Source organism: Nyctibius grandis, chromosome 5, assembly GCF_013368605.1.
Source record: "Nyctibius grandis isolate bNycGra1 chromosome 5, bNycGra1.pri, whole genome shotgun sequence".
Taxonomy (NCBI): Eukaryota; Metazoa; Chordata; class Aves; order Nyctibiiformes; family Nyctibiidae; genus Nyctibius; species Nyctibius grandis.
Window position 1 is genome coordinate 43596098 of NC_090662.1, and position 27291 is coordinate 43623388.

General features: G+C 39.6%; 1 protein-coding gene across 5 annotated transcripts in view; it reads left to right on the forward strand.

Annotated features, from left to right (window-relative positions):
• Window positions 1-27291, forward strand: part of TPH2 (tryptophan hydroxylase 2) — an 87145-nt gene that overhangs the window by 25569 nt on the left and 34285 nt on the right. For 4 of the 5 annotated variants that reach the window (XR_011048205.1, XR_011048206.1, XM_068400976.1 and 1 more), the window contains exons 9-11: window positions 17597-17692; window positions 24954-25087; window positions 25174-25303. Coding sequence is in view for 3 of the 5 variants with exons in the window: in XM_068400976.1 (XP_068257077.1) it covers window positions 17597-17692; window positions 24954-25087; window positions 25174-25303 (360 nt within the window). In the remaining 2 variants the exon portion in view is untranslated. Of the gene's footprint in view, window positions 1-17596; window positions 17693-24953; window positions 25088-25173; window positions 25357-27291 lie in introns of those variants that run through there. The other variant, XM_068400977.1, reaches the window with a different exon arrangement.

Consider the following 27291-nt stretch of genomic DNA (forward strand, 5'->3'; position numbering starts at 1 on the left):
GTGCTGATGTTTTTGTCCCTGCGGAGCTGACAGTGGATGTAGAGCAAGCTGAAGCCTGGTCCCTGGGCAAACTAGAAGTGTTTGCTAAATTGCAATTAGTCACGTCTGTGCAACCCCACTGAGGGCGGGAATTAAATGGGAGAGCATTGCAGAGGCCCTGGTGCTGGCCAGCTGAAGGGGGAAGGATGGCTGCAGGGTAATAGGGTTGAAAAGGAAGGATGTGAGCTCCCCTCATCCTCTTGTTTGAGTCTGGTAGTCAGGTTGGGGCGAGGAGAAAGGAATGGCTTCTGCTCCTTTTTAAATTTAAGCATTCTTACCATGAGAAGTGGAATACTGAAAGAGCCAAGTGACTGTCTTTGCAGTGGTTTTTTTTGACAAGTGCTCTTTCCTTTACAGTGTTTTAGGAGAGTAAGAAAGAGGGAAGACACAAAAACAAGTGACTGAGAGATAGGTTAGTGAAACAAGGAAAAATATTTGCACAATCCACTTCTTTGCTTGTAGTGTGGTATAATGCAGTTGCTAGCTGAGGAGATACAATATTGGCTATGCATGTCTGGGTACTAATTATTATCATCATTACTAATATCTTCTGCTACTTTGTGTGACTCTCTAAAAATGCTTTTTGAGTTGATTTTTCAAGCTTGCCTGGTCTTTCTACTTTCACATAGTACAAAAATAAAGACACTATCTTTTCTGCTTACCTATCAAACCATAAGCTGTCGGGAGGACTTGACACGAGGTGTTTCAACTAATTTATATAATATATCATTTACAACACATTTAACAGCACATGATGTAAGGTTTTGTCAGGAAAATTGTACAAAAAATATACCTTGGTTTACATTTCAGTATTACCTTGTAATTTGTGGACTTGGGAGCCAGAGAGCAGCTGTCTTTGTAAAGCTGCAAGTTGATAAGCTGGATCCTGTCTCTCTTGCTAATGGCAGAAATGACTCCCTGCTCCCGCTGAGTTGTTTCAGCACAGCTCAGGTTGCCCCTTGGTGAAGCAGTATGTATAGGATATGTTTGTGTATATAAAATTCAATGGGCCACATTAACTGTTGGTGGTTCATAAAAGAGGAGGTTAGCAGAGTGTCTGTGGTTTGTATGCAGTTTATCATCACATCTTTCCACCCAAGAATTTGGCCATTAGGGACTAAGTAGTCACACTAAGTTTTTTTCCAATGGTTTCTTACTGGAAGTTACATTTAAACCTTCAGTTCTCTAGAATTATAAAATTGTCACCTTTTAATCGTTCTTGATATTTGTTCTGGTATTTTAACAGTGTGAGACAGTAGAAAACAAGAAATTTCTCTTGTTTTTGCTAGCGTCTATGCAGAAAACTATGATAGTGAGTTGCTTCTGAATTTGAAGGAATGGTGTGTGACCAGGTCTTGTAAATGCATTTCAGGCTTGTTATGAATCTAAATGTTTTACCTTACCCAGATGATGACTGAGACCAATGGTTTCTTTCTAAAGCTGACTTTCATTTATCTGTATATGTATCACAAACGAAATATTTTAGATATATACGCTGGGATAAAAATAACATTCAGAACTGCCTCTCTGGGAGAAGTCAATGGTAATTCTTGTGAGCTTACTTGCCTGTCTTCTCTCAGGGTCTACATTATCTGGTCTTGTTGGCTTCATTCTAGTTCTTCTCCCTCGCTGAACAACTGGCTCATAATTCAGGACAATTACACGTTATGTTTGCTGGGGAGATAACCAGAATGGAAGAAACAGGAGCATTGCAGATAAAGACTGAGTTGCATTTGGTAACTTAGAGTAGATGCAACATGGTCTCAGTAGACAGAGCAGACTGTTGCAGTCTCTCATCTTCACAAACAACAGATTAGATTTCCCAGAGGGGCTATTTGATAGTGCTAGGCCATAAGTACAGCTTGTGAACTGGCTTACTGTCTTCCTCCATGAATGAACAAATGGAGCCGAGAAGAAAACTGTGAAAATATTTGAGATTTCAAACATTCCCACTGTGCATCTGAAAAATCAAGACTGTTTGAATGTTCCTCATTTATAGTTGCAAAATGATAGGCAGTGAACTAAACACTGTGGTAAGTCTGTGATCAGCTCCCCTGCTGAAGCTATTCTGCCATATAAAAATAATTATGTATTGGCCAACTAAAACCTGGTATTATAGCGCAAGAGCTATGGCATTCACTGAGCATATTGAAGTTTAACATTCAAATCTCTGCTCGGTCTTTTTTCTGTATCCCAATCGTGTGCCATGATAGTGTGACGAATGCCAGGAGTCAGCACAGTGGATACCCAAAGTCTAGTGATGACATAATGGAGTTTCTTGCAAAGGATATGCTTTCAGCTACATCTGTAGTTAATGAATAAAGGAGCTGCAGCATGAAAAGCTGGGAGTGAATGTGATTTAAAAACTGCTTGAGTAAATTTTGATGGACTTAAGGGAGACATGTGAAATGGCTCTGATTGGGGATTGTCACTTAGGGAAGATGAACCAATTCCTAGTGTAAAAGCTAGGACTATAAAGCTGAAATCAGGTATGATGGATCACTATACCCAGACATTGTCCTGCCACACAGCATGAGACTGGAAATATTGTGAACCGTATTGTTCATCAGTAGGTGTCCTGGGCCTGACTTTGACCAGGCACAAACACCTATATGCAGATGTATTTGGGAAATGCCCAAGTGAAAAACCTGAAACTGATACAAGAAGCAGAAGAGAAAGCTGATGAAACGTTGTGGCCGCCTTAGTCATTACAAAGTCATACAGCTCTGTTTGGATCAGGAGAGAAGGATAACTTAGTGGTGGATTACTGTCCTTTGATTGGTGAGGTGTCACTGGGTCCACTGACTGCTCTTCTAAAGGCATGCCCTAATTTGTGGGTTCGCTCTGTATAATGTTCTAAAGGAATTAATAACAGGTAATGATCCCCATTCTCTAAGGGTTTCTTTCAGCAATACTTTTTGATAAAATAGCTGAAGCACTGATGTCAGGTCCTTCCTCCAGTATGCGTAATCAAATAGGTGAGCAGAAAAGATAGTACATATATCACAGAACCAGACTAAAGGTGAAAAAATCTTGTAGATTCCAGGGATCAATATTTAATATTTTAGAGTACTGCAGTGTTCCCTTGCAGTGCGTTTTCACAGTCATCACGTCAGAGATTCATGGCACAAGAACAAAGTCTCAGCAGCGATACCTAACTAGCTTTGTAGCTCAAAACCAAATGGCTCTGTACTATATAAAAATAAGTTGGCACTCCAGAGAGGTTACTACAGGGAGAATCTGAAGATTTCTGTTGCTGAAATGGGAGCGAATGCTCAATGTTTTCTGCAGGAATTGTGACAGTTTGTTGAAGCCTTTTTTTCTGGGTTTGGAGAGAGTCTGTTTCCAGGTTTGGATCTGTAAGAGCTGCTGTGCTGGTCAGACCACATGGCTGGTGCCTTGTGCCCAAGTGCAGTCATAAATAGCTGCTTAGGAGGGATGTAAGAACAGGATGAGCATATCTGATTCTTTTCAAATGTTTTCCAAGATTCTGACCACTCAGAAACTCGGGAAACTCTTGAGCCAAATGTGGTTTCTATGTATTTAATGATCCTGAATGGATTTCTGTCCAGAGATAGCTGTTTATCTTTGAAGATGTAAATTTTTAGTACCTGCAGTAACTTTAGCGAAGAGCTCTATGGCTCAGCTACTCACTGTCTGGTGAACTATCTCCTCCTGTTGTTTTTAACCTGATTCCTACTAGGTTTTTTTTTCGTATTTGAAGCGAGAACGATCAAATGATCCCTGTATGCTTCCTCTATGCCATCATGACTTTACAGAACTGTTTGATTTTCTCCCTTAGTTTTCTCCTTTTCTGGATTGAAAAATCAATCATTTGTTTACTTATTCGTCATATGGAGGATGGTCTGTAACTTTGAGCATGTTATTCCTTCCTTGAACTCTTTCCACCTTTCCAGCTAGAACTGGAAAAGAAAGAGAGAGGATATCTCAATCACCAGGCTGGGGAGTGGGGTAAACGAGCAGTTCGAACCTTAATCTGAGTTTTAGTTAAGAGCAGCACTGTGGAGTTAAGCCAGTTTTTGATGTGCTTACTATAGAAGTGGGAGCCTTTTGTATGGCAGGAAGAGTGGACCTGATGTTGTACAGATGACATGGTTTGCTGCTTAGGGATGGGAGAAATGGGCGGCATCCAGGTGCAGGAGGGAAGTAGAATTCAGTAGATCCATCTTGATAACCAGCATCACTATTCAAGGATGCGAGTCTCTGCAGTTTGTGATCAGCAGAAGGTACAAAGGGGTGATTCTGCTGCTGCAATTTCTGTGAGGGGACGGGAGAAGTAGTTTAGATGGTGAAGAAATCGTGTGTCAGCCACTGCAGGGAAGGTGGGGAGCTGGACTACTGATGTTGGAATTGTGGTCGAGTTTTTTTTTTATTTGTAGAGGGTGGTATAAAATACTGGTTTGTAAAACATTTTAAAATACAAAACTGCTTTAACTAGTTGCTGGGCTATGTAGGTCAACATGGGACGTGTTACATCTGGAAATGAAACATTTCATGCTTTGTACTGTGTCACTCAAAGGGAAGAACATGAAGGAGGGTTCACTTGTTGCTATGAGGGTGCCCAGTTGGTCAGGTCAGTGACCTGATTCTTGGGAGGATCTCAGGTTGCTCTAACAGACATTTTGCACTCACAAGTAACTAGAAACAGTGTTGTTCTATAACATGCTTGTATGTTTGTATGCTTGGGCCCAACCCTGTAATGAGGAAGCTAGATGCAAGAGAGAACTAATTTGACTTAATTGGGAGCAGGGAAGGAATTAGAAATTTCGCTGTAGAAATAATATAGCTCCTTTTAGACAGGATGCGGTTTATGAAGATCAAGCCCTAAACAGTTAGAAACGCTAAAGAAAAAACCTCTAATAAAATAACAAATTACAGCCAGACACTGGATTTGTTTTTATTTCTTGCAGCATTATGTTTCCAAAAGTGGTTAGAGCATAATCTGTGAGGTTACTGAACTGCAAATGCAAATTTATATGCACACAAGTAATACATTTTGACATATAGGTTAACAAGAGAATGGTGCAAATTTCACACAGCACTGGCTTGCTAATTACGTTTGTTTATTTTCAGAAGCAACTTCATTTTCATTAGGAAATTGCAGATTCTGCAATAATAATCTTTGCTGGTAGTTCAATAGCTAACACTCCGAACATGTGCTCTGCTGCAACAGTAATGAAAGTGAGCCTCAAAAAAAGAGCTCAGGAAGAATTTGTGGAATTTAGGAGTGCAAGCAAGTGGCAAGCATCTGCCATTTCAGTATTGGATCCAGTTGAGATAGGTTGAGGAATAGATGGAAGGAGTCTATGTATTTTGACAGGGTTTTTTTCATATTTGTTTTCTCTTTTGACCTAGAGTAGGAAATACATTAGCAAAATGGCATAAAGTGTCTTTTATAGAACATACGTAACTGTGACAAAAGAAAGGACTCAGCATAAGCTTTCAGTGAACAACAATTGCACAAGTGTTTTGAGTAATAACTGCAAAGGACGTAAGTTACAGGAATAAAGGTTTAAATAAAGAAAATGGGAAAAAAAAGCAGTAGAAGAAAGGTTCATAATATATTGCTGCTGCTCTTCCTGTCTGTCCCTGTGCCTTCACCAATATGTCGAAGGAAAGAGATAATCCTAGGCTCTGCATAGATATCATTCATAGTGACATTGCTACACTTATTTTCCTTTGGTTGTAGCACATATATGTGAAATTCACTTGCAAAAGGTATTCATGAACAGTCCAGAACTGCAGGTGTCTCATGCTGCTAAAGCTTTATTTGTGTACCATAGTATGTCCCATATTACATTAAGAAGTATTCTTAGAGGAATACATAGGTGTCAAAACAAACTAAGAAAGTGAATTTTATAATGCTCCTTGCTTTTTCTATTGCATTTGTTTATTTTTACTTAAATCTGTAAGATTCTGTAACATAGAGGAGTAACTGAGTCATTTGTACAAGATGTGGAGATCCTCCAGCAGCAGCACGCAGGTATATGGGGAAGTGAAGGAGTTCAGCATGTGGCAGCTCATTTCAACCATGTTTAGGTCTCACTTAGGACCGAGGGAGTGTCTGGGCTGTGGGTGCACAGGTGGGGGAGTTGGCTTTATCCATGCTTTCCACGGAGCCAGAGCAGCTGAGGAATGCAGTGCAAAAAAAGCTTTTGTGACTACAGGTGGGATTCTCTTGGGAGCAGCCCCCTGAATCCGGCTGCCCGGTTATCTGGCTGGGACCTGCAGTGCTGTTGGGGTGGGTCAGCTCCAGGTTCCCCTCTCTCAGGCATATGTGCACCCTGCTGCACTGCGCAGTGCAACCATGGCTGTGACACTGGACACCCAGCCCTCCTTTCAGGGGTCAGTGGGCCCATCTGGAGAAGAAAGCCAGGAGATTGCTTTCAGGCAGAAACCAAACCAATTATGCGTAAAAAAGTAAGTCCTCAAGCCATGCACTTACCTTTTTATTATCTGGAATATTTCAGCTAATAATTTTGCTTCCAGAAGGGACATCATACATGTAGTTACTATGCATAACCCAAATACCATCTTCGTCTGGGAAGAGTCTTAAAATCCATGTCTGTACAGAGCTGAAAAGATCCTAACTTAATATTCACACCTATGTATAATCTGAATCATTTTAAATACTGGCTCGAGGACTGAGCATATCACATGTCTTCAGTCTAATTCTCTCACCCAGCATGTTCCTGGGTATTTTCTTTGTATGCACAGATAAAAGCATGGAAGTTAGACAAAATATGGCTGGTATCCATAAAGAGCTAACTATGCCTAGGGCTTAATTACTTAACGCTGCAGCTTTGAAAGTGGTTCTTGTGCCTGTCGTCATCTTTCTATCAAATGGCATCAAAGTGCTGGATGGAATATGGTCCCATAAATTTTTAATTGAGATATTTTTGGGTGATCTACCATAATGATTTTGTAAGTATAGCTTAATTATATATTTATAGGTTCAACTCTGACACCACAGAAGGCCCAAGGGGAAGTTTGCCATTGCTTTCAATGAGTTTAGGTCCGTGGGCTAAATACAATCTTCATTTCTATATATACAGTCTCCTAAAAGTCAACGTGGTTGCACACATGCAAATGAAGGTAGGATTTGTTGCTGTAAAATTAATGTTAATCCTTTACTTTCCAAAACCTGTTCTTTAGGAATATGGGTTTCTGCAGGGAAAGAATTGACTCTGGAGGACACGTGATTTTGCAGTTGTGTCTCTTTCTCTGTCCAAACCAAACTCACGTGGTACAGCATGCAACACATTCTGTTAGCTGCTTCTTAGCGCTAGCAGGCCTTCTGCTGTTATTGTACAAAGGGTTTTTTGATTTGTTGATGATTTTGGAAAGTTAAAGCAAATACTGTAAATCTGAGAGCATTGTTGAAGCCAAAGAAAAGTTTACGGAAAGGGCCTCGTGCCTGTTAATTTTGGTTGTTTTAGTTTGATTCCAGCTGTGGCTGACGTTGCCTCAGTGCAAGGTCCACAGAACATCAACATGATGGTGCCGTTTCAGGCACAGTTTGAACACCCCCCACCATCAATCTGTTTGTTAGGTTCAAGCTCAGTTTGGGATATTGCTTTTGCATCAGACAAAGCAGTAGTTTTGACAAGATAACCTTGTTTCAGTTAGCATCTGTAAGCTTGATATTTTCTGTACGTTATAGAGAACTTTCTATAGATCACCGTTGTGGCATTGATAAAGATGATGTCTACTAATAGTGCTAGATGAAAGAGTTTGAACTCGGAGCTTTTTCAAGACATGCTGGAAACAGTCAGTACTCCCATATTATACTTTTTTCCCTATAAAACTGTTCTCTTTTTCTAAAGGTTTTTCTTCCCTCCCTTGAATCAGTAGGCTGTAATTGTTACAATTATATAGTTTGACTATATAAAAGTGGCTAAAATTATAGTTTAACAAGACATTTTACATTTCTAGAATGTAAACACCTTTATATAGGATTAATTTTTCAACTTTGGATAAACATATTAGCTCATGAACAGATCGATATTATACATCTGCAATGAATTTAAGACCTATATGAGCACAGAAATCTTGTGTATCAGTGGGAGCCTGATCACTAGTGACCATTTCAGAGTGATCTTCACATTTGGTAAGTCACTCCTAGACCACAGCCACCGTAAATTCCTTGGACTTCGGTACAGTGAAGAACTGTGATCTCTCTGCTCACAGGTACTTGCTCAGTGTAACTTTTTTCCCCTTTGCTGAATCCATGTTCATGTGATTTGCTTTGTGTTTACAGACTTCTGGCAGGTAACTCAGTGGTGACTCAGTTGACTACTGTGTGGTTATGATAGATTCATTTTACATGCCCTCACTGCTGAAAATTAACTACAAGGAGATGCTCAACTGTACTTGAAAAAGATTTTGTTTGGGGCTGTGAAAAACATCTTCAATTTGGATATATTTTTAGTAGCAAAATTAATAGATGTTTAAAATTCCCTGAGCTACTTTTCTTCTTTGATCTGTCTGTCAGCTTGACATGAATAGAACTTACACTTTTGTGCTGATGCCTACTATCTTTTTTCGTTTTTTTTTGCAAGGCAGGTTAAGCAAATGAATTAAGAGCCACAAAAGCTTTTGGGAGTCCCTTTGCATTTATGTGATTAAAAGAACATTGAGTTTAAATGCAGTGTTGCTGTTGGAAACTGTGATGTTTGAAAACAAGTCTTAGCTATTAATTTAGTTTTCAGTAAATAGATGCAAAAAGTTAATTTTCATTTTTAAATACTTAGCAAATTAGTGTGGATGCTGTTATTTTTAGAATGAAGTCCTACCTTTTTTTCTTCTCAGAAATGAATATGAAGTGGATATGACTGCAAAGAAATAGTGCATTTTTTCATTGAAATAAGAATTTTAAAACTTCACTGACCAGTTGTCCCTGTCTTTTCAGTGTGTTTCTGCCCCCACAATTTCAGGGCTTTCAAAAGTTCTGAGATCCTTCCAGCCCCGGGAGGCTACTCCGCTTTCTGAAGATAGGTCTTCCCCTCACTAGCAGATGCATTAAGACTTTTGCTGCTGATCATGTACACAAGAACCTTATACCCTTCCTCAGCTAAAATGTCCTGGGAAGCTCAGTGACTTTTCTGCATCACTCCCTGCAGTGCAATTGCCATATGCAGTAATTAGCCTGGCAATTAGGTGGGACATAGCCTGCTACAGGGAATGGCATCATGAGAAGTACCGCATGTGCCTGGTGCCTTCCCCAGGGGAATGTCTGTCAGGAGGGACGTTGGGGGTCTGTCTCAGTGCTGGCCAAGGATAGTGATTAAAGAGGCCTTGCAGCCTGCAGTAATTAGTTCTGACAGTGGACTGGCATAGGGCGGTGATTCGGTAAACTCTCTGCTTATAAAATGATGATTGCCTGTACCGTGATTTGTTGCTGCACCTTTGCTTCTTGTTAATCTGTGGATTTACTGTACCAGTCTATCAAAAGCTTCTCCTAGATAAGTGGAAGAGGCTTCGGTGCCAGTTTTCCCCTTATGCAGTTTCCTTAGAGCACTGCAGCATGTTAGAAACGGCAGACTCTGCCTCCCGAGCCTGAAGAGGTTTTCTTGATATTTTAGGGAATGTTGCAACTTTATGCCTTCTCTTCTGAGTCTCCTTCTTAATGTGCTTGCTGGGGAGTGGAAGCTGGTCTTTTTAGAGAAGGGGAAACTATGCTGGACCAGTGCTGAGGTCTATAGGTAATTGTGGCAAACAGGTCTTCAGGGCTGGGCTAGGCTTTTGTAGAGATGCTGAGTCTAGATGCCGGGGGAAGAAAAGTGTCTGAGATTGTTCTTGTCTATTCTCTGAGTATTCTTCTAAGCAATGCAATTCACAACTGGGGCATCAGTGCTAGGGTCGATGACTCCCCATAAAATAGGAATGCTGTCAGGTGAAGGACAGCTAAATGATTTCTTGTATGTGTATTTGTTCAAATTCTGCTCTTGCTTGGGTCATGCCAACTGTCAGTGTTCAAGTCCCTGGCCCTTTGCTAGAGGAGTCATACACTCCAAGTTGTAGCATAAGCCACAATGCTGAGGGAGCACTTTTGGGGTGCCAGCCCTTGCCCATGTAGCGTATAAAATCAGGGATGTTCTTGCTTTGATAGGTTTTATTACTCCAAAGTCCTCGTTTGAAAGAGTAGCAGAACAAAAGTCTTGGAAAACAGGAATGGCAGAGCCCTAAAGACAGTCCCTGCTTGCAGCCTGTGAATTCTAAAGGATCATGGAGGATCAAGTGTGTTACATGAGGCAGCATAGTCTGAAGAGTGTGGTTGGACAGAAGTGACATATGTTTACTCAGCTTTTTTAATTGTCTTTTTAGCTTGACTTTCAGAGGACCCCCCATCTCTTGGAGTCCCAACTAACATGTTGAAAGACCTGACTGTACCTCTTATGTTAACTGTGAAATCTCTAGATGGCTGAAATTTGAAGCAACAGCTTGCAAAAGAAATGAGCAAATATTCACTTCAGCTACCGTAGGGAGCGCTGAACGTGAATTCATGTTACATGTTGTAAAATAAAGTGGAAAGGGAATGGCTCATTATTGCACATCATTTGTTCTTAATAACTCCATATGAAATTAATAAACCTTAATACCCCAGGTTTTAGGAGTTGTTCAAGATAAGAGTCAAATGATAGGCAAGGGGAAATTGGAAGGGTAAAGCATTAGGGCTTCAATGCCTTATGTTTAACAAATGATCTAAGCAGCAGTTCATAGTTTCAATGGTCTCATCTCCTTAGCTGCATATTAAGCTTCAGCACTGTAAGTTAATAATGTTGGAAAAAACTAGGAGTGCTCTCCCTGACAGCGTTGAGCAAGTTGAGGCAAATGTACTTTTGTGGGATTGATTTTTCGCATCATCTCTGTGACAACTGGCTTTGGTGGAGGGGAATAGCTGCCTTGCCAGAGAACACCAGCCTTTTACACAGAAACACTTTCTGCTTAAGTGTTGAGGTTCTGGATTCTGCAGCTCCAAGGGTCTCCAAGATTTTCAACTGAGATAAAATGAGAGGGGTGGACAGACATCACCTTTGTGCAGAGCAAGCCTAAATTCAGTTTATTTAGGAGTGATTCAAACATGGAGTGGGATATTCAGTGGCTCCAACTCTGTGGGAACTAACTTCTTTTGGAACGACAGCAGCAGAAAGATCCCAGAAGTGCTTTGTCCTCCATTCTTTCTGCCCGCTCTTTAGAGTAGCAAGAGGGCCTCCTTTATGTGAGAATGGACAGCAGAATGACACGTTCTCTCAAGAGACACAAAGGTGTTAGTAGGAATATCCTCCAGATCTTACTCCAGAAAACAGATTGCATCTGCAAGGTAGACAACTGCCATACACCTTGTCTTGTCTTGGCTGGGCTCCGCAGTGTTGGAAGTATAGAGTTACCTCCTTACTGATATGGCTGCAGAGTTGTGTTGCTTGAGCTACATTTTCGGCTTCCTTACAAACTGAGGGTGATAATTTTATTTTGGTTACCATTATGAGTTTTTCTCCAGAAACTCCTGAAAAAAAGAAACATATCATTTCAAAGTATTCACACGGGGTTAAGCCCCACTGTGCTCACTATAGTGCATGCTTTCTCTGAGCATGCCAAGCCTCTGCATTAGAGGAATTTGCATACAGTGATACTGTGTGCTATGGCTGTCAACAGAAATGTGAAGTCTGGTGTGTGTCTATCCCCAACTGCTCTAATGAGCGGCACCACATCTACTCAAACTTAGATTGTTCCAAGCATTCACCTGTAGTGAAGGGTCTGAATGCAAAGCAGTCAGATGAGGGAAAAAGGAGAATATTGTTAAATATATACACTTTGAAATCCTCAGAGGAAACCTCATTTCAGTGAGCCTAAATACATTTCAAAGTGGCAGTCTAAACAAAATACTTCTGGAAGGTAACTCTGAAAAATTAAACTTTGTTTTCTTATTTAGAAATGCTGTTGGCTGTGAATAGGGTCACTGCCTTTGTTGGAGATAGGCGAATCATCTATAATGAAAGACTTAGCCATTGAATTTTACTTCTTTTCTGCTTTTGATCTATTCACAAGCTCATCACGAGATTTATTTGTTGTTCAGAAATCTCCCTGCATTTCTACTCAATAATGTTCCTGAATGAATAGCTGTCAGATAGGTGGTATTGCTTGATGTTTGGACTTGCAACACTGGGCTGTTCTGGCTAGTTGCCTGGGTTACCCGTGTTATATCTATCTGTTTCTTGTAGTGGAGCGTTCTTGATACTACTCAACAGACTGTGAATTTTGAATAATTCAGTCAAATGTGAAATGCCAGCTGTTTTTTTGATGACTATTGATATCTTTGAGACTGAAAAATAAGCAACTATTTACAAATTTATTTGTGCCAGCTCTGAGTGAAGAAAGAAAGCACAAACGGAGTAACCGATATCTCTGAATCAATATTTGCTTGCAATTTGAGCAACTTTTACAGGGGGAAAGAAAACACCTTTACTTCATTAATTCTTAGGAATAATTTCTAACAATAGGATTTTTGAAAGACTTTCAGTTGTATATAACTATCTTCTTACAAGATAATTACAACTATTTGAGAGATTTAATCTCTAGGTGAATAATTTTAGAGCTAGAATATAAAAGATCTCCTTCTGTTCTAAAGAAAAAGGAATTAATCTTTGCATATTGTGAATGTATCACACACATATAAATTGAGTGGTCCATTCAAATATCCTTTGAAATAATACATCCAGGAGAAAGAATGTAAAGATGTTTTCTGAAGGATTTTGATTTGGCGCTGGTCTTGCAAGTATTTACACACATTAGTAGTTGTATTGTCTTCATTGCAACTGATTTTATATATATATCAAGTGATTGTCTGTGTCACTACGTGTCAGCTTGGGGCTTTAGCCCCATCCCATTAACAGTTCCTGTAGTGGTGAATATTCCTGCCCACATGGTAGGGTTGCAATCATGCAGTTACTCAATCCTTCCTTCTTCCCCCTTGAGACAGGGAGTGCAAGTGGATCAGCTCTTGACACGGTTGGTGTTCTCAGGACTTATCCTGACAACATCTTTACAGGGTGCTTTTAGAGAACAGATAAAATCTCATGTTCTACATCATGCTGAAAATTGCCAAGTGAACACAAATATCGGTCTCTAAGCTATACCATGAGAACACTAAGCGAAGTGGAATGGCTTGAAAGGCCTTTTTATGGACAAGTCAGATTTTGAAGTACTGACTCTGACATTAGCACCCAACACCCTGCACAAGCTCTTTGCACAGGTCTCAGGAGGGAGATTCCCAAATGCAAAATGATGTGATAAGAGGAGTGATTTTTCAAAGTCTTAGAAACCAGCCAGCTGAGGAGAGTTGAGCTTATCAGACCTTTTTCTCTGCCTTTGAAAACTTCTAAACATTATTCTAAACATTATTCTTGAATAATGTTTGGAGTTTTTTTTATTAGCTGTCATAGCTGTCACTGACTTTCTTTTCTTTTTCTTTCTGGTAGTCTGGTTTATAATGCAGGACAGTGCCTAAACATGAAGAACAGACATTGTGTTTACCCTGGAGAACAGGCTTGGAGTTTGCTAGGGCTTGATCTGTTCTGTATCTTTCCTGTCAATAGTAGGACAACTGATTTGACTCTTACAATCGCACAGGTACTGGGCCAGATCGGCTACCCCAGTATCTTGTCTCTGACACTGGCAAATTGCAGACATCTGAAGGACAGTGTAGGTCTAAAGCTGTACGGTGGTGATATTTGCCTGGTATACTGCTTTAGTTGCCAGTGACTTATGATTCAGGGACTCGGAAGGAAGAGATCTGCTATATTAGCATTTAATAGCCCTTAATAGGATTTTCTTCCATGGATCTATTTAATAATTTTTGAACCCATGTAGACAGTGTTTAATGAGCATGACTGTAAATTATCTTCCATATACTTCAGTTAGACAAGAGAAATAAATTACAATTATATCCTACACTCTCTCGTGCTCCTGGTAGTCTTGATTATTACGTTGATGTCTCTTGGCTTAAAAAATATTTTTAATCCTTCATTTGTCTCTTTGATTCTTCATCTTGTTTTGCTTATATGTCTAACAGAGCGGCATTTTAGTGGAAGGTTTTTCAAGAAATACAGAATTTATACAACATGGAAAGGCACCTTTCCTACTTTAAGAGCATGCCTATAGGTTGTAGCAAAGCCACATTTTACCGCAAAGATGAGGTGGAACTGGAAGTAAAGGGAGAGGACAAGACATTGCTGTAGCTTGTAGAGGAGCCACGTGTTTGGGGCCGTGGGCTGGGGACTATGCCGGAGACGGGTCCAAGATTTGAAATCAGAACATGAGAGCCTGCGTGCACCCATTTGTGCTTACATTCACCACCCTGCACTTAAAAACAATGTAATAACCAGCTATTTACCTTCAAGGAAGGCTTTTAAAAATTTTTCATCTCAACAGCTATTTCATCATTCAGTCATTCCCACTCCAGTGCAGTTATCCTGTATATAGTGTAGAGTACCACGGTGTCATTTACCATACAAAGAGAGGCATATAGATCAGACATTTATGTGTCTGATCTATAAAAAGCATCTCTATATAGTTAATATTTAACCTCCTTATCAGTATGCTTTGGTGTTTGTAGACTTGAGAGCACAGCTTCCCAAAGCCTGCAGAATCTCGTAATGCACCGTCGCCTCTGCGTGTCTATCTGTGAGTGGGAGGGTGGGGGGAATCGTGTCTTGCTGACTAATGATCTGAAGATGGCAGCATTGGGTGAGCTATAGTATTTTTCTTAGCTAAGCAGAGCTCTCAAATACAGAAATTGTAGTTGTTGCATATGGCAAATTTATCAAAAAATAAGCTTTTCATTTGAAGGGCTTTTCTTAATGCTATAGCTTAATACCACAAGTTAGTAGTAGGCAGATGTATTTTATCATCTGGTCATTTTGTATGCATTTTATTTCAGTTAGTTCTACTGAGAGTGCAAGTCTTATCAATACTGAAGATAGGCTCTCATCAGCAAGTGTTGGCTCATAAATATGCCTCCCTTTTATAATAATAATAATAATAGTTTTTTAACTTAAGTAAAAAGCCTCCCTGTCTGTGCTGTCTATCCATCAAGGAGGAAGTAAAATCGAGGTCTCCCTCTGTCTTGTGAAGACCCTACATCTGGGGAGCAGGGATTGCTCTTTCCTGTGCCAGTATTAGCTCTCTGCCTTCTGCCCCTTCCTTCCCCATGAGTGCACATCCTCAGGGGAGTGGAGAGCCTTTCTCTTCCCTCCCTCCACTGGCCTTCTAGATTGCCAAGTGGGCATTTTCCTGGCAGCAGCATGACATTGGTTTGGTCCTCCTCAACATGGGGAAGGTCTACAGTAAAGGTGTCCCACATATGGGGACAAAGTCACTACTGCTCTTACAGATCTATAACAGATGAATACCAGACCCCCCTTTTTAGCTGTTGTTGGTTTTAAGAATGAAAATGACAGTGATCACTGTGTTTTTCAGGAGCCCAGTCCTGCTGTGTATCTGTCAGAATATTCATGTTCAGAGCATAAGAACTACTACCAGATAGTTCTTTTAAGAGAGTTGAGGGGGAGGGGGCAAATTCAAAGGTGTTAGTGGGATTTAAGTGTGAAGCTGAGTGGGTCATTGCCAACAGTGGCAGCAGGGACAGAACCAGGACTGTAGCCCCCTGAAGGTTTTTCTGGCAAAATATTTAGGCAGGGAAGCAAAGTTTGTACTCTTCTTGACAGTAGGTCTCTCAGCGTCACTGAACTCCTACAGTTATGCCTTTCTCGTTTTGTGTATCTGACTCTTTGTTCCTGAGACATCTTTTTTTGAAACCAATTGTCTTGGCCTTCTTCTGAGTGGTAACATCAGCTCATTGCATCTAATGAAAAAATGTATGGCAGCTTGGCTTATCCGAGTCAATAGCAAAGCCAGAGCTAGAACTTTGATTTTTTTTTTTGTTTGACAATGTTGTGCTTTCACCTCCTCTTGTGGATATCTGTGCCTTTGACTGCTGGGATGGAGTCTGACTCAAGACATTTGAAGTCACTGCAACCTTTCCTTCTTCCCAGCTGACTTCGCAGGTTTGGATCAGACACAGGGCTCATGTTTTTATTCTCTTTTATTACACCCTTCTACATAGTGCCATGCTGCATGAATCACTAGCTCTACGGGAACTTTTATGAGAGGCAGAGAAATGAATCATTTCTCAATTTCTAAACATTTGTTGAACTTAAAAGAGCTTTTAATTTCTGCTCTTTTGTGTTTAGTATCATACTCAGCCTGGAAGAGTGGGGGTTTAAGGAGGAAGTGGATGAAAAAAAATCATCGTATTAGGATCCATTCTCAAGTTATTCAGAAAAACTTAAGATTTAGTACCAAATACTGGGTTGTTTCTTATCCTAAATTCATATTTCCTGCAAAGACATGTAAATCTGTTAGGTTCAGTGGAGTTATGTCCCTTTGCACAAAAACCTGAAATTGTCAGATAATGTAATACACATGTATATAGGTAGGGGTGTGTGTGTATATATATATATGCACAGTATTTTCGTGTAAGTTAGAAATCAGCTTCCTAAAACCTTCATATGTAGAAATAGTTACTAATTTAATCTCAACTGTTTGATCTAACATCAAAAAGCAATCTTGATGTGTCATAACAAAACCAAACTAAAATTCAGTGCCATAGGAGCAGAAGTGACTGTCTTCTTTTGCAGGTAGTGGACAGCAGGCTATCTGTGCTTCTTACGGTCTTCCTAACACTTAGCTTTGTTGGGTGGATACAGCAAAGTTAGATACACTACTGTTATGCTGATTTAGCACATCTCTTTCACAGCTTCTCATCAGTTTTACAGCTCAGATATGTTACCTCATTGAATGTAGACCTAAAGAGCAATTGTAATGGATTGGTCGAGTGAACTCATTTGACTGACTGTAATTTTCTTTCTGTGATTTAAGAAGCCAAGTGGCATATTAGTTCTTCATTTATGACAGAGTAAAATCTATCAAAGACTAAGGCCTTGGCTCAAGAAGGCTCTTAAGCACATACATATAAGTAAGTTCATTCTAACTCAAGACAGCACTTAAACACATGCCATACTTTAAAGTGGCATCAGCTTGAGCTTACATCTGAGTGCTCTGAACTAGATCTCGGAGATCTTGAGACGTTCCTAGACAGGCAGACCAACTACCTTGCAGGATTTTATTTTAAGGCACCTCGTTTATTTCAGATGGTTTCAAAAATCTCTGCAGATTATTGTCAGTGCCTTTGATACCTAAATGATATTGCTTGTCTGTTCCTAACTGGCCATTCCTCTGAACTGCTTGGGTGCCAAGAAAAAAAGCAGGATCTCACATTTTTGTGTAAAGCTCCCTTACTGCAGAACATGACATTTAAAGTACTTAGCAGTAATAACATACTTTATCTGAATTTATATTAAAGACATGAAATTCTGAAGAAGTGGGGCAATCAAGTGAATATGGTACCGATTGCCATTTGCTGAAGTGCCTGTTTGCAGCTATCCTATATGTATCTGTATATCTGTATATTTTACAGTGCTATTTTTTTACGATTGAATTTGGCCTTTGCAAGCAAGAAGGACAGCTACGTGCTTACGGGGCAGGACTTCTGTCTTCTATTGGTGAATTAAAGGTATGTGCCCTTAAAGCAGAATCCACTTTCTTTGAATCTTAAAATAATAGTTGGATGTAAATATTTTGACTTTCAAATAACAGTTGAAGTTCTTAAGATAAAAAGCTAACTTTTAACTTGTGATATTGACCTAAAAGCTTTATTTGAAATATCAGCTAGCATCTGAAGCATGAAATGGATTTGTAAGGCCCTAAGTAACAAAGCAACTGTAAACTACAAAACTTACCTCTGTTTGAATTTGCATTCCTTGTAAAAGGAGGCTCATAGGTTCCAACAGGTAAGGGTGCCTTGGGCTCTGAAACCTTTGTTTAGAAGAGAAGCATATATTTTTAATACATGCAAACAATGTTTTGAAATCAGACACAATTCTGTTGTAAGTAATCCAATGTATTTCAATTTATTCCTTATTGATATTAAAAGAACAACATTTATTAAGGTCCTAATTCAGTAGATTAATCGTATTTAAAATTAGGGAATACATATAAACTCATGCTAGACTTGAAGTACATGCCTGTGTGACAATACATAGAGCCCTGTTCTTATAAAGGTGAAGGCGTTTAACCTTTCACAGTGTGAGTAGTTGTAGTGGATCATTTATTGCCTCTTTTTATGCCTGGAAAACATAGGGAGCAAGCAAAAAGTGTTCTGTCACAAGTGTAGTATTTTGGGACATAATACATCTCTTTGTTGGCAAGATGGGAGGGAAGGGGAAGGAGAGGGAGGAGTACTATCTTCTGGGACCCAAGTAAACTCTTGGTGGCTTTTCACGTAAACATTTGGTTTTAGAAAGTGTATACAGAATAGTATTTACAAAGTGTTTTGCAATATATCTGCTGTTTGTTTGTGCTTAAACATCTTCCCACTCTCCTGGGCTGGCTTTCAGTGAACTACCTTGCAGTTTAATGGAAGTATCTCAGTCTCTTTTTGCTGTTTGTTTCCCCTGTAACTGAGAATATTCATGGTGAAGCTCATTAGTCAAATTGCTATTCTTTCATTAGCAGAAAAAAAATTGAAGCAAATTACCTTCTCCAATATTTTTTCTGATTGTGTTACGGTTACTCTAAGTTCAGTGCATACTTCAGCCACAGAAGCATTCGTTATCAGCCTGGCAATATTTTATACCCACAGTGCAAAGATAGTTAAATGCAAAGAGGTGAACACGTCCACTTGATTTCCTCTGGCCCAACAACGTTCAGTGCTGAGCCCCAAATTCTGTGCAGGATTCTGCAGAGAGTCAGAACTTTTATTTAAACTAACAGTTACGATCATTAGGTGATGACCCTGAAAATATCTGTCACATCATTTACAAAATCTGAGGGCATAAAAGCGAGGAAATAGACAGTCAAGAACATAATAAATCTCCTACCATCAATGTCATAAACAAACACATTATTCTTGTCAAGTGTGCATATTTTGTTGCCACACATTTGTGATCCCAAATCTGTGTTCTTCACTCAGCAATAATCTCAGAGTATAAATGCAAAGAATAATCCTTTTGAAAAGGAACAATAAAAATTAAATAATATGCACATTAATGGACTATATTGATCTGCTTCAAAGGTATGGCCATGTATATATATCATAATAATTTTGCCATAAATCAATAATATTAGATACTTTTCTATTACACTACATATATATTTCATAGATGTGAAGCCAGAAGGGACTATTAGATCATCAGGTTTGACCTCTTGTGTATCGTAAACTATTAAATTTCACCAGATCTTGCATATACTGAGCATAGGGACTTAAGTGAGACATTTCAGTTATTGAGAGACTAAGCATTTGTGTGCTGCAGGCACAGAACAGCACCATACCACAAATAGCCATAGTCTTCATGAAGGAACTGATAAGGTGAAAAATGTCCGGAAAGTCTTTGTTGGGACTGTGCTCCAGGGTAGGAAAGAAGGTAAAAAGTAAGGAAAAAAAAATGCAAAAAACTACTAAGTTTTCTGTTAATCTCTCCGTGGGAGAAGCCGTTTCTAGACCAGAAACCTGACAGTGAGTGGGCTTCTTGTCAACAAGATACATCAGGCAGGTGCAGGCTGGGCAACCCATGACATTGGTGCACAGCCTTGCATCAAGCCATAGTCAGTCTCTGATGTTTCCTGGGAAAGCAACCTCCCTTACCTCTGCCCTTTTTCCCTAGCACCCACTGGGAGGGAAAATTTTTTCCTTGACCTGAAGGCGTCTGAAAGATAATGCTAATATAATAGACTGTAGTTGAGATCTTGATGATATCAATATCCGGGTTGTAACTGAAATGCTAATGGATGGCAGCAATTGCTCTGAAAATCGTGACAACAATACCAGCTATTTCTGTGGTGAGTGGGGATGAATAGGAGACTCAGAGTGCGTGGCCGTGAAGTCTAACCCTTGTGTGCAACACCCATACTTCTCATAGGAGACAGAGTGAAGTCCTTTCACAAATAACTACTGCCATTCTTAAGACAATGGCAATTGTGGGCCCATAGTCCCTATGAAGATGTTAAAATATTTATTTATCCTTGTCACTGGGAAGGTAGATCTTGTCTCAGTGTTGAATTTTGCTACCTTGACTTCGTAGGCATTTGATACTAATATGCTTTTGTCGGCAAGAAGAAAAGCCTTTCTCCAGCAGCCCTCCCTATCAGCTCTCTTTTCAGTGCAACAGTATTCACAGGAAACAAAACAGTGGCCAATTTTAAGTATAATTTCTAGAGACTTCTAGAAATAAATGCGTCACCCTATTTGCAGGGTGGAAGTGGCCAGCAGTATTTGGGCCTTTCAGATGAGTGAATGGCTTGTTCAGTCATCCCTATTTCTATATTACACTGCTCCACTCTGCAAATCTGGTCAACAGCTTTAGCAACAAAGAACTATAAAAGACAGAGAAATGTGGGCACCAGCCTGTCAATATAGGATTCCCTTCAAGTTTTTTTCCCCCACTTAGTATTTAGACTTTGATTTTTCGGATGCTGAAAAATGTTACTCCTGATGTGCATGCTATGGAAGCATCAAGGAAAAAAATTTAAAAGCACAAGAAAACAAGGAAAAAGAGAAGATGAAAAAGGAAGCCTGGGGGGAAACGAATAATACAATAAGTAGTTATAAAATGTTCTGCCTAATGTAGTCAGGTTAACTCTAGCTAACGCTATTACACAGTATGTATTTGGGGCTTAGAGATAAGGCAGAAATAATGTAAATTTCAATTATTAAAAGTATTTCTAAAAGGCAGTCCAAATGTCTTTGGAAACTTTAATCCATTTACTTTGTATGATGCTCTCTTGAACTCTTTCATTGAAGGAGTCTCGTATCAACTACAGTTGGCTGTAGATCAAGTCTTATATCCCTGTTATATGCTTCTATATTTAACAGAGGTAGACTTCAAATCTTTCTGTATAGAATTTTTAAAGTCAAATACAATATCCAGTCATGTTTTGTTTTAATGATAGTTTAGGTTAAGATGACCCAAAAGATTCAATACAAGTTTTGGTTCTGTTTTCTGAAGAGGATGAAGATGTGGAAAAAACAACTCCTGGATCCCAGATGCTAATTTTAGGTGCTTTTTTTAGAATGGAGAGTCTGTTGCAATATGTAAAATTATACTGACAACATAAAAAAAAATCTGGTAAAAAAAGGTCACAAATCTGAAAGTGTCCTATGTTGTAGGTAAGCAGAAAAATATTTAAGAGCAGGTTTTTCAAGGCTGTGTGTTCTCCCAAAGAACAACAAAGCTATAAAATAAGTACTGGCACACAAGCAACTTCTCACCTGTGTTCTTATTCTGCCCTCCCGTACTCTTCAGACAGTGCAGTATTTATAACTCGTCTCAAGTTTCCCCTTGCTACCTGAAGATTTTGCTTTTTGGGGTTTTTTTTGTTTGGTGAAACTGAAAAGCTCCAGTTGTGTTATTGCACTCCATTTTTTTTATACTCAAAGGAGAATTACAAGCCCAAACTCTTTTTTTCATGTGTCAGTGATAGTGGTCACTTAGGAAATGATTCATGTTGCTCACATGTAAATGCCTGGTGCCGTCTGAGATGCCCCAGTATATCTGACCAGCTCTCCAGCTGCCACTCCAGAAACATGTAAGTCTTCTTTAGGTCCTGTGCTGTATCCCTGTACAGATGCATCAGACATCCTAGGCCCTAGAGACCTGTGGTTAGGTACTTCAATCACTCTCTTAACCTTTGATCTAGCAGGGAGTAGAGGCATTTTGTAAGTGTTATGCTTATTTCCAATACAGGTAGTTGTCTGATACTACTGCTTTTCCTGGAATCAGTGTTGATTCATTTGTAAGCTTCACTCCGAACTCTTGTTGCTTGAACTCAGTGAGAATCACCAATAGCTATATTAGCATAAGCAGTACAATTTGTATGAATGGGCCATTAGAGACTGTTATCACAAATCCACAAGATGGTAAGATGCTCTATTTGACCAAAAGCTGTTTTCCATATGATTGTTAGCCTTGACATCTCATTGGAAGTGAATAACTGAAGAGGTTCTTGATGGAGAAATCCATATTGGATACTTACTTATTTGACTTCACTGAAGAACTGAATGTCCAAACAAAGCATAAGTGAATAACATTCATTAAAAATAAATACAGGCCTGAGCTTGAAAGCTTTTGGACTCACTAGACGAAGTTTTTTCGTTGAGGTTCTGTACTTCATAATGTTGACAGTGCCAAGAACCAACATTTTAGAGCACTGTAATGTTTCTGAAAGAAACTCTAGTTCAGCTTTGAATCAGTGTCCTGACCATCCTTGTTCACACTAGACACTTTATGGTCTGTCTGAAGGTTTGTCTTCAGGCTCAGCTCAGTTGCTGAATGCTGGCATTGCTGGTGCCAGCATATCAACTGAACAGTAGACGTTATAGACACCAGGCTGCAGAATTTGAAAACACCATCCAGATTTGGAAAGATATTTCCCATTGCTTTGGTAGCCATGATAAAGCCTGCTTGACCCAAGAGCCAAAAGACCATATTCTAGAAGGGAGATAGGTATCTCGGGTGGCAATTCAGCAGCATTTAGGCACTTCATTCCTGAACTGCAATCCTAAGAATAACTGATCAGTTGTCACCTAACTTTGAAGGCATCTCTGGATTCTTTAGACTCTGTTTCCAGGTTGTGTGTTTCCTGGTGTCCTACACATCCAACCTCTGCAGAGTTGCTTTGTGAAGCAGCAGCTCTGCTCATGTGTAAACTAAACTGGGTTCCAGATAGTAGGAGTCATTTCATACAGATGATCTGAGGAGAATAGGCTTTCTCAGAGGACATCCACTGTGATAAAGAAATAGCTAAACTCTCCCCTTTTATAAAATTAGGGCTCGGTGATTAGAGCAGTTCTTCACGATGTAGGAGCCACAGCTGAGATCCCTTCTCACCTCTGATGGCTTCAATCCCGAGGATTAGGCCTGGCCCAGCAGAGGCTGTTCATGCGTGGAGGAGGAGAGGACAACACTGTCACACTTTCTGTTGAAGCTGTCACAGTACAGGAAAGAATCCAAGAGCCAGAAGTAGTCACCTACTAATTCAGTTCCTAAGAAAACGTGGCCAGTATCACTCTCTTGATTCCCTGCACAGGGCTTCACTCAATCCACTCGGAGATTTAAAACATTGTGCTCTAGACATTTGAGGCATCAAGTCTCACCTGGAAGTACAAAGGCACCTTAAGAGGAGCTGTTTTTATCTATAGTTAACCTCCCGGGGAGCCTAATATAATTCCCAGTCAAGAAAAACAAATTCATTTCAATAGAAGGAGGTAAATGCCTAAATGTACAGGCACACAATGACATCATGGTTCTGCAAGGAGAAAGTGACAACAGGGCTATAGACAGGGGCCAAACAAGGTGAGCCTGTTCCTGCAGTCCATTTAGAAGAGGAAGCTGGTTAAGACAAACTGGTTTTGATTTTTGTTTTCAAAGCTGTTTAACTGATGGCTGGCTAGAAACAGCAAACCTTGTGAGAAGGAAAAGATACATGTGGTAAAGACAGTGCATTCCCCAATATTTTAAGATTCCATGCATTAATTTTTCATGTATTTATTTTTGGAGAGAGACAGTGGAGGAAGGGGTTCTTATTTCAGTTTTATGTCCTGTTATTTGGAGACTGCAGGTTGAGAGCTAGTGTGTATTTTCAGAGCCTTTCACAGGGATTTAGGAATGAGCATAAGCAAGAACTCGGATAAAAGATGCGGTGAATACCTTAAGGTTATACCTTAACTCTATTATAAAGAATGTCCATGCAGAAAGAAAGTAAAGAAATAAGAGGCACCTTCGGACCTTGGGAATCCTGCTCCCTCCCTGTCATTCCTCTAATGATTTCATGCACATCTTCACTATGAATAGATACTAGGGGACTAAAGAAGATTGAAAGTTGACCTAAATATTCTCTCTTTCCTTATCTTGCACTTCTGTACAGAGCACTGTGTGCTCTAGAAGTTAAGGTAGATCCACAAGCTAACCACAAGTATTCAAGTGAAAAGGGAGCTAGGTCCCAGTACCCTGATTTTCAGTTTTGAAACCTCTATGTCCTTTCTAGTGGCTTGTGCCAGTCATGTAAGAGAAATGCTCATCAGAAATCTCTTCTTGGGTAGCAGCATTTGATGCCTTATCTACCCAGTGTCTACTCTGTACTTATCTATGGCCTGTTTATTTATGTTTTTTCCTCGCAGTACTGTATGGAGGATTTTGCTCAGGTGTAGCATGGCAGAAGGGTAATGCATTTCATCAGCATGCAATAAAATGAGTGTTATTTAATGGATTTTTCAGATACATAGTTCACTCTTAAACTCACTGTCAGGAAAATAGAATATGATTTTGGCCTGAAAATGTAAAGCAGAGATTATATGAATGGTTTGGTCAGACTCAGTTCATCCACCAAGAGGATGATCAATTCTGCCAGGTAGGTGGCATTTTGGGGACATACATATTTGTAGTTGTATAGATAATTTTTCAGAAAGGGTTATTTGATGACTTTCATGTTTCCAGCTGAAGATATAGGTCTGTATGCCTACATAGCAGGTGCGTTTCTAATCTCTTTATTATTTTAATAATTATTTTTGGGAAAAAATTACTCTCATAAAAAGGGCTTTTTTAAGTAACAAATGACTTATTCTATTCAGACTGAAAAAACACTGCATGGAAAACAAGAGAGGCTACTAACTAATGGGAAACATACAGCACAGCGATATAAAAGCTGTATATATGAACAGTTGTATAGATACACAGTAGTATCAAAATATGGTTTAACAGATCCCATGGTGTATTTTGCAGCATGCTCTCTCTGACAAGGCCAATGTGAAAACATTCGATCCAAAGACAACCTGTTTGCAAGAATGCCTTATCACTACTTTCCAGGAAGCTTACTTTGTTTCAGAAAGTTTGAAGAAGCCAAAAGAAAAGATGAGGTAAATTATTTCCCTTGACTCAAAAATCTAATTTTCCTCTTCTTTCGTGGTTGAAAAAAGAGGTGTTAATTTCTTTTTTCTTTCAGGGACTTTGCCAAATCAATCAATCGTCCCTTCTCTGTGTATTTCAATCCATATACACAAAGCATTGAGATTCTGAAGGATACCAGGAGTATAGAACATGTCGTCCAGGACCTCCGCAGCGATCTAAACACTGTATGTGATGCTTTAAGCAAGATGAACAGATATTTAGGGATTTGATATGTGTCGCACTAATGATTTGCTGTCGCTGCTTTTTCTGTAGCCAGTCTAGTAACATCACGTGATATGGCTAACTTCTCAAACCCATCAATTTTCCCTTTACAGCTTGGCCTGTGGCTTGCATCATTGTGTAGCTCTGTCCTAATTGTAATGTGGCAGACAAACCAAGGCAATGCTAATTTGTAAACGCAACATGGAATGTGGCAGAATATAATCATCAATTCCTCAACACAGTATCATGTACAAGTACAACCATTAAAAAACTTGCCTGACAATGGTTTGGTTCCTATAAGATGATTCACTTCAATGTATAAGAAATAGTGTTGCTGATTTCATTAAATCTGAGTTTATTTCTTTATAATCCTTTTTCTCCCATAAGAATCCAGAAAAAAAAATTTGCAACATTTTCATTTTCTTTGTAATAGATTCTGTATTTCTTTCTATAGTGGTGAAGACAATGTTTTGCCCATATATCTGTAACAGAACTGAGTGTCTCTTGTGACTGAACAATACAATTTATATGCCAATGCTGAGATCAGGAAGGCTATGTATCAGCACTAAAAGGTCTGTGGAGATTACAGATTATGAGAACTCAGAACTGACAAATGTTCAACGTGGCTGAGTAATTGCAACACAATAAAAAAAAAAACCTTTGACAATTCATGTAGAAAGGTCGTTCTAGTTCATGCGTGTGTTACTTGTGACAGTCCTGAGCGTGCTTCCTCTGCGAGGGCTATCTGGGAATAAGAGAGGAAGTGCTTGTGTTAATTCCAGGTTGTTAGATGTATATAGAAAGCCCTTCTATATCATTGTGTGCCTTCTACATTCCCTTGTCTTTTGAATGTACTCCTCTTGCATTTCATGCATAATTTGCCTTTCCTCTTTATGCCACATTCAACCTTGACACGGCCACGCGTGACTGGGTCTACGCTGTATCAGTATCAGCACATATAAAAGGGTAAATATGGAAGTTGTTATTTAATTACAGCCAAGGTGATTATCAGTTAGTAGATTACTTGTGGGGTGATTAAGTCATGGAGACACCCAAGCTGCCTAGCTTGTACCAGATGGAGGCAGGTAATGCCTGAGTTAATAAACTCTAAGTTAGCGGGCTCTGATGGAAGTACAAGCTCTGTCTGCGGAGCACAGTGCAGAAATATTTGAAACGGCTCATATCTGGAAGCAATAATTATGCAGGTCTTTCCTTTATCTGGGTTATTCTATTCTTCTATTAGCCAAGGTAATGGAGAGTTGACTATATTGTATGGACCCTTCTTAATGGAAACCACATGGCTTATGCAGATCGTGTCAGTATGGGTGAAAGTGTCATAGCTTGTCTACATCTGTGGAAAATAGGTGTCTATTGAAGCTGCTCTCCCGGCTGAGAGAGTCATGCAGATACTCTTAAGTGTTGCTAACAATTTCAGCATAAAAAGAGCACCACTTGGTGCACCACCAGCATATCCTTAAATAAGAAGCAATCTATAAGGATAATTTTTCCCGGGAAATCTGCCACCTCCTCAAAGATAACTATGAGATAACACAAAAATGCTCTTTCTCCGGATGGTCCCTGCTGCATTCTAATGCTTCTGTTAATAGACTGTGGAAAATCTAGGTTTAGATTTAACTGTGACTTCCGTTGGTACAAATGAAGAGCTGTTGAATTGTCCCATAGGGATCAGCATGCCGGAGGAGTTTTTTAACTTCCTGATGTTAGTGCTGACTCTGTTAGCTAGCGCTTATCACAGAGGAATCGCTGGCAACCTTGGCATGGAAGTTTCTGCCTCTTTCTTCCCATAGAATCTGATGAACCTCTCATAGCCCTTTCTGGAGAAAATGGACTGTACTGAGATTTGCTTTAACTGGTCTGAAAAAAATCATTGCGCAAGGAATAGTAGATCAGTCAAGAACTGAGAAAGCATTGTTGCTTGCTTAAGTTAAAT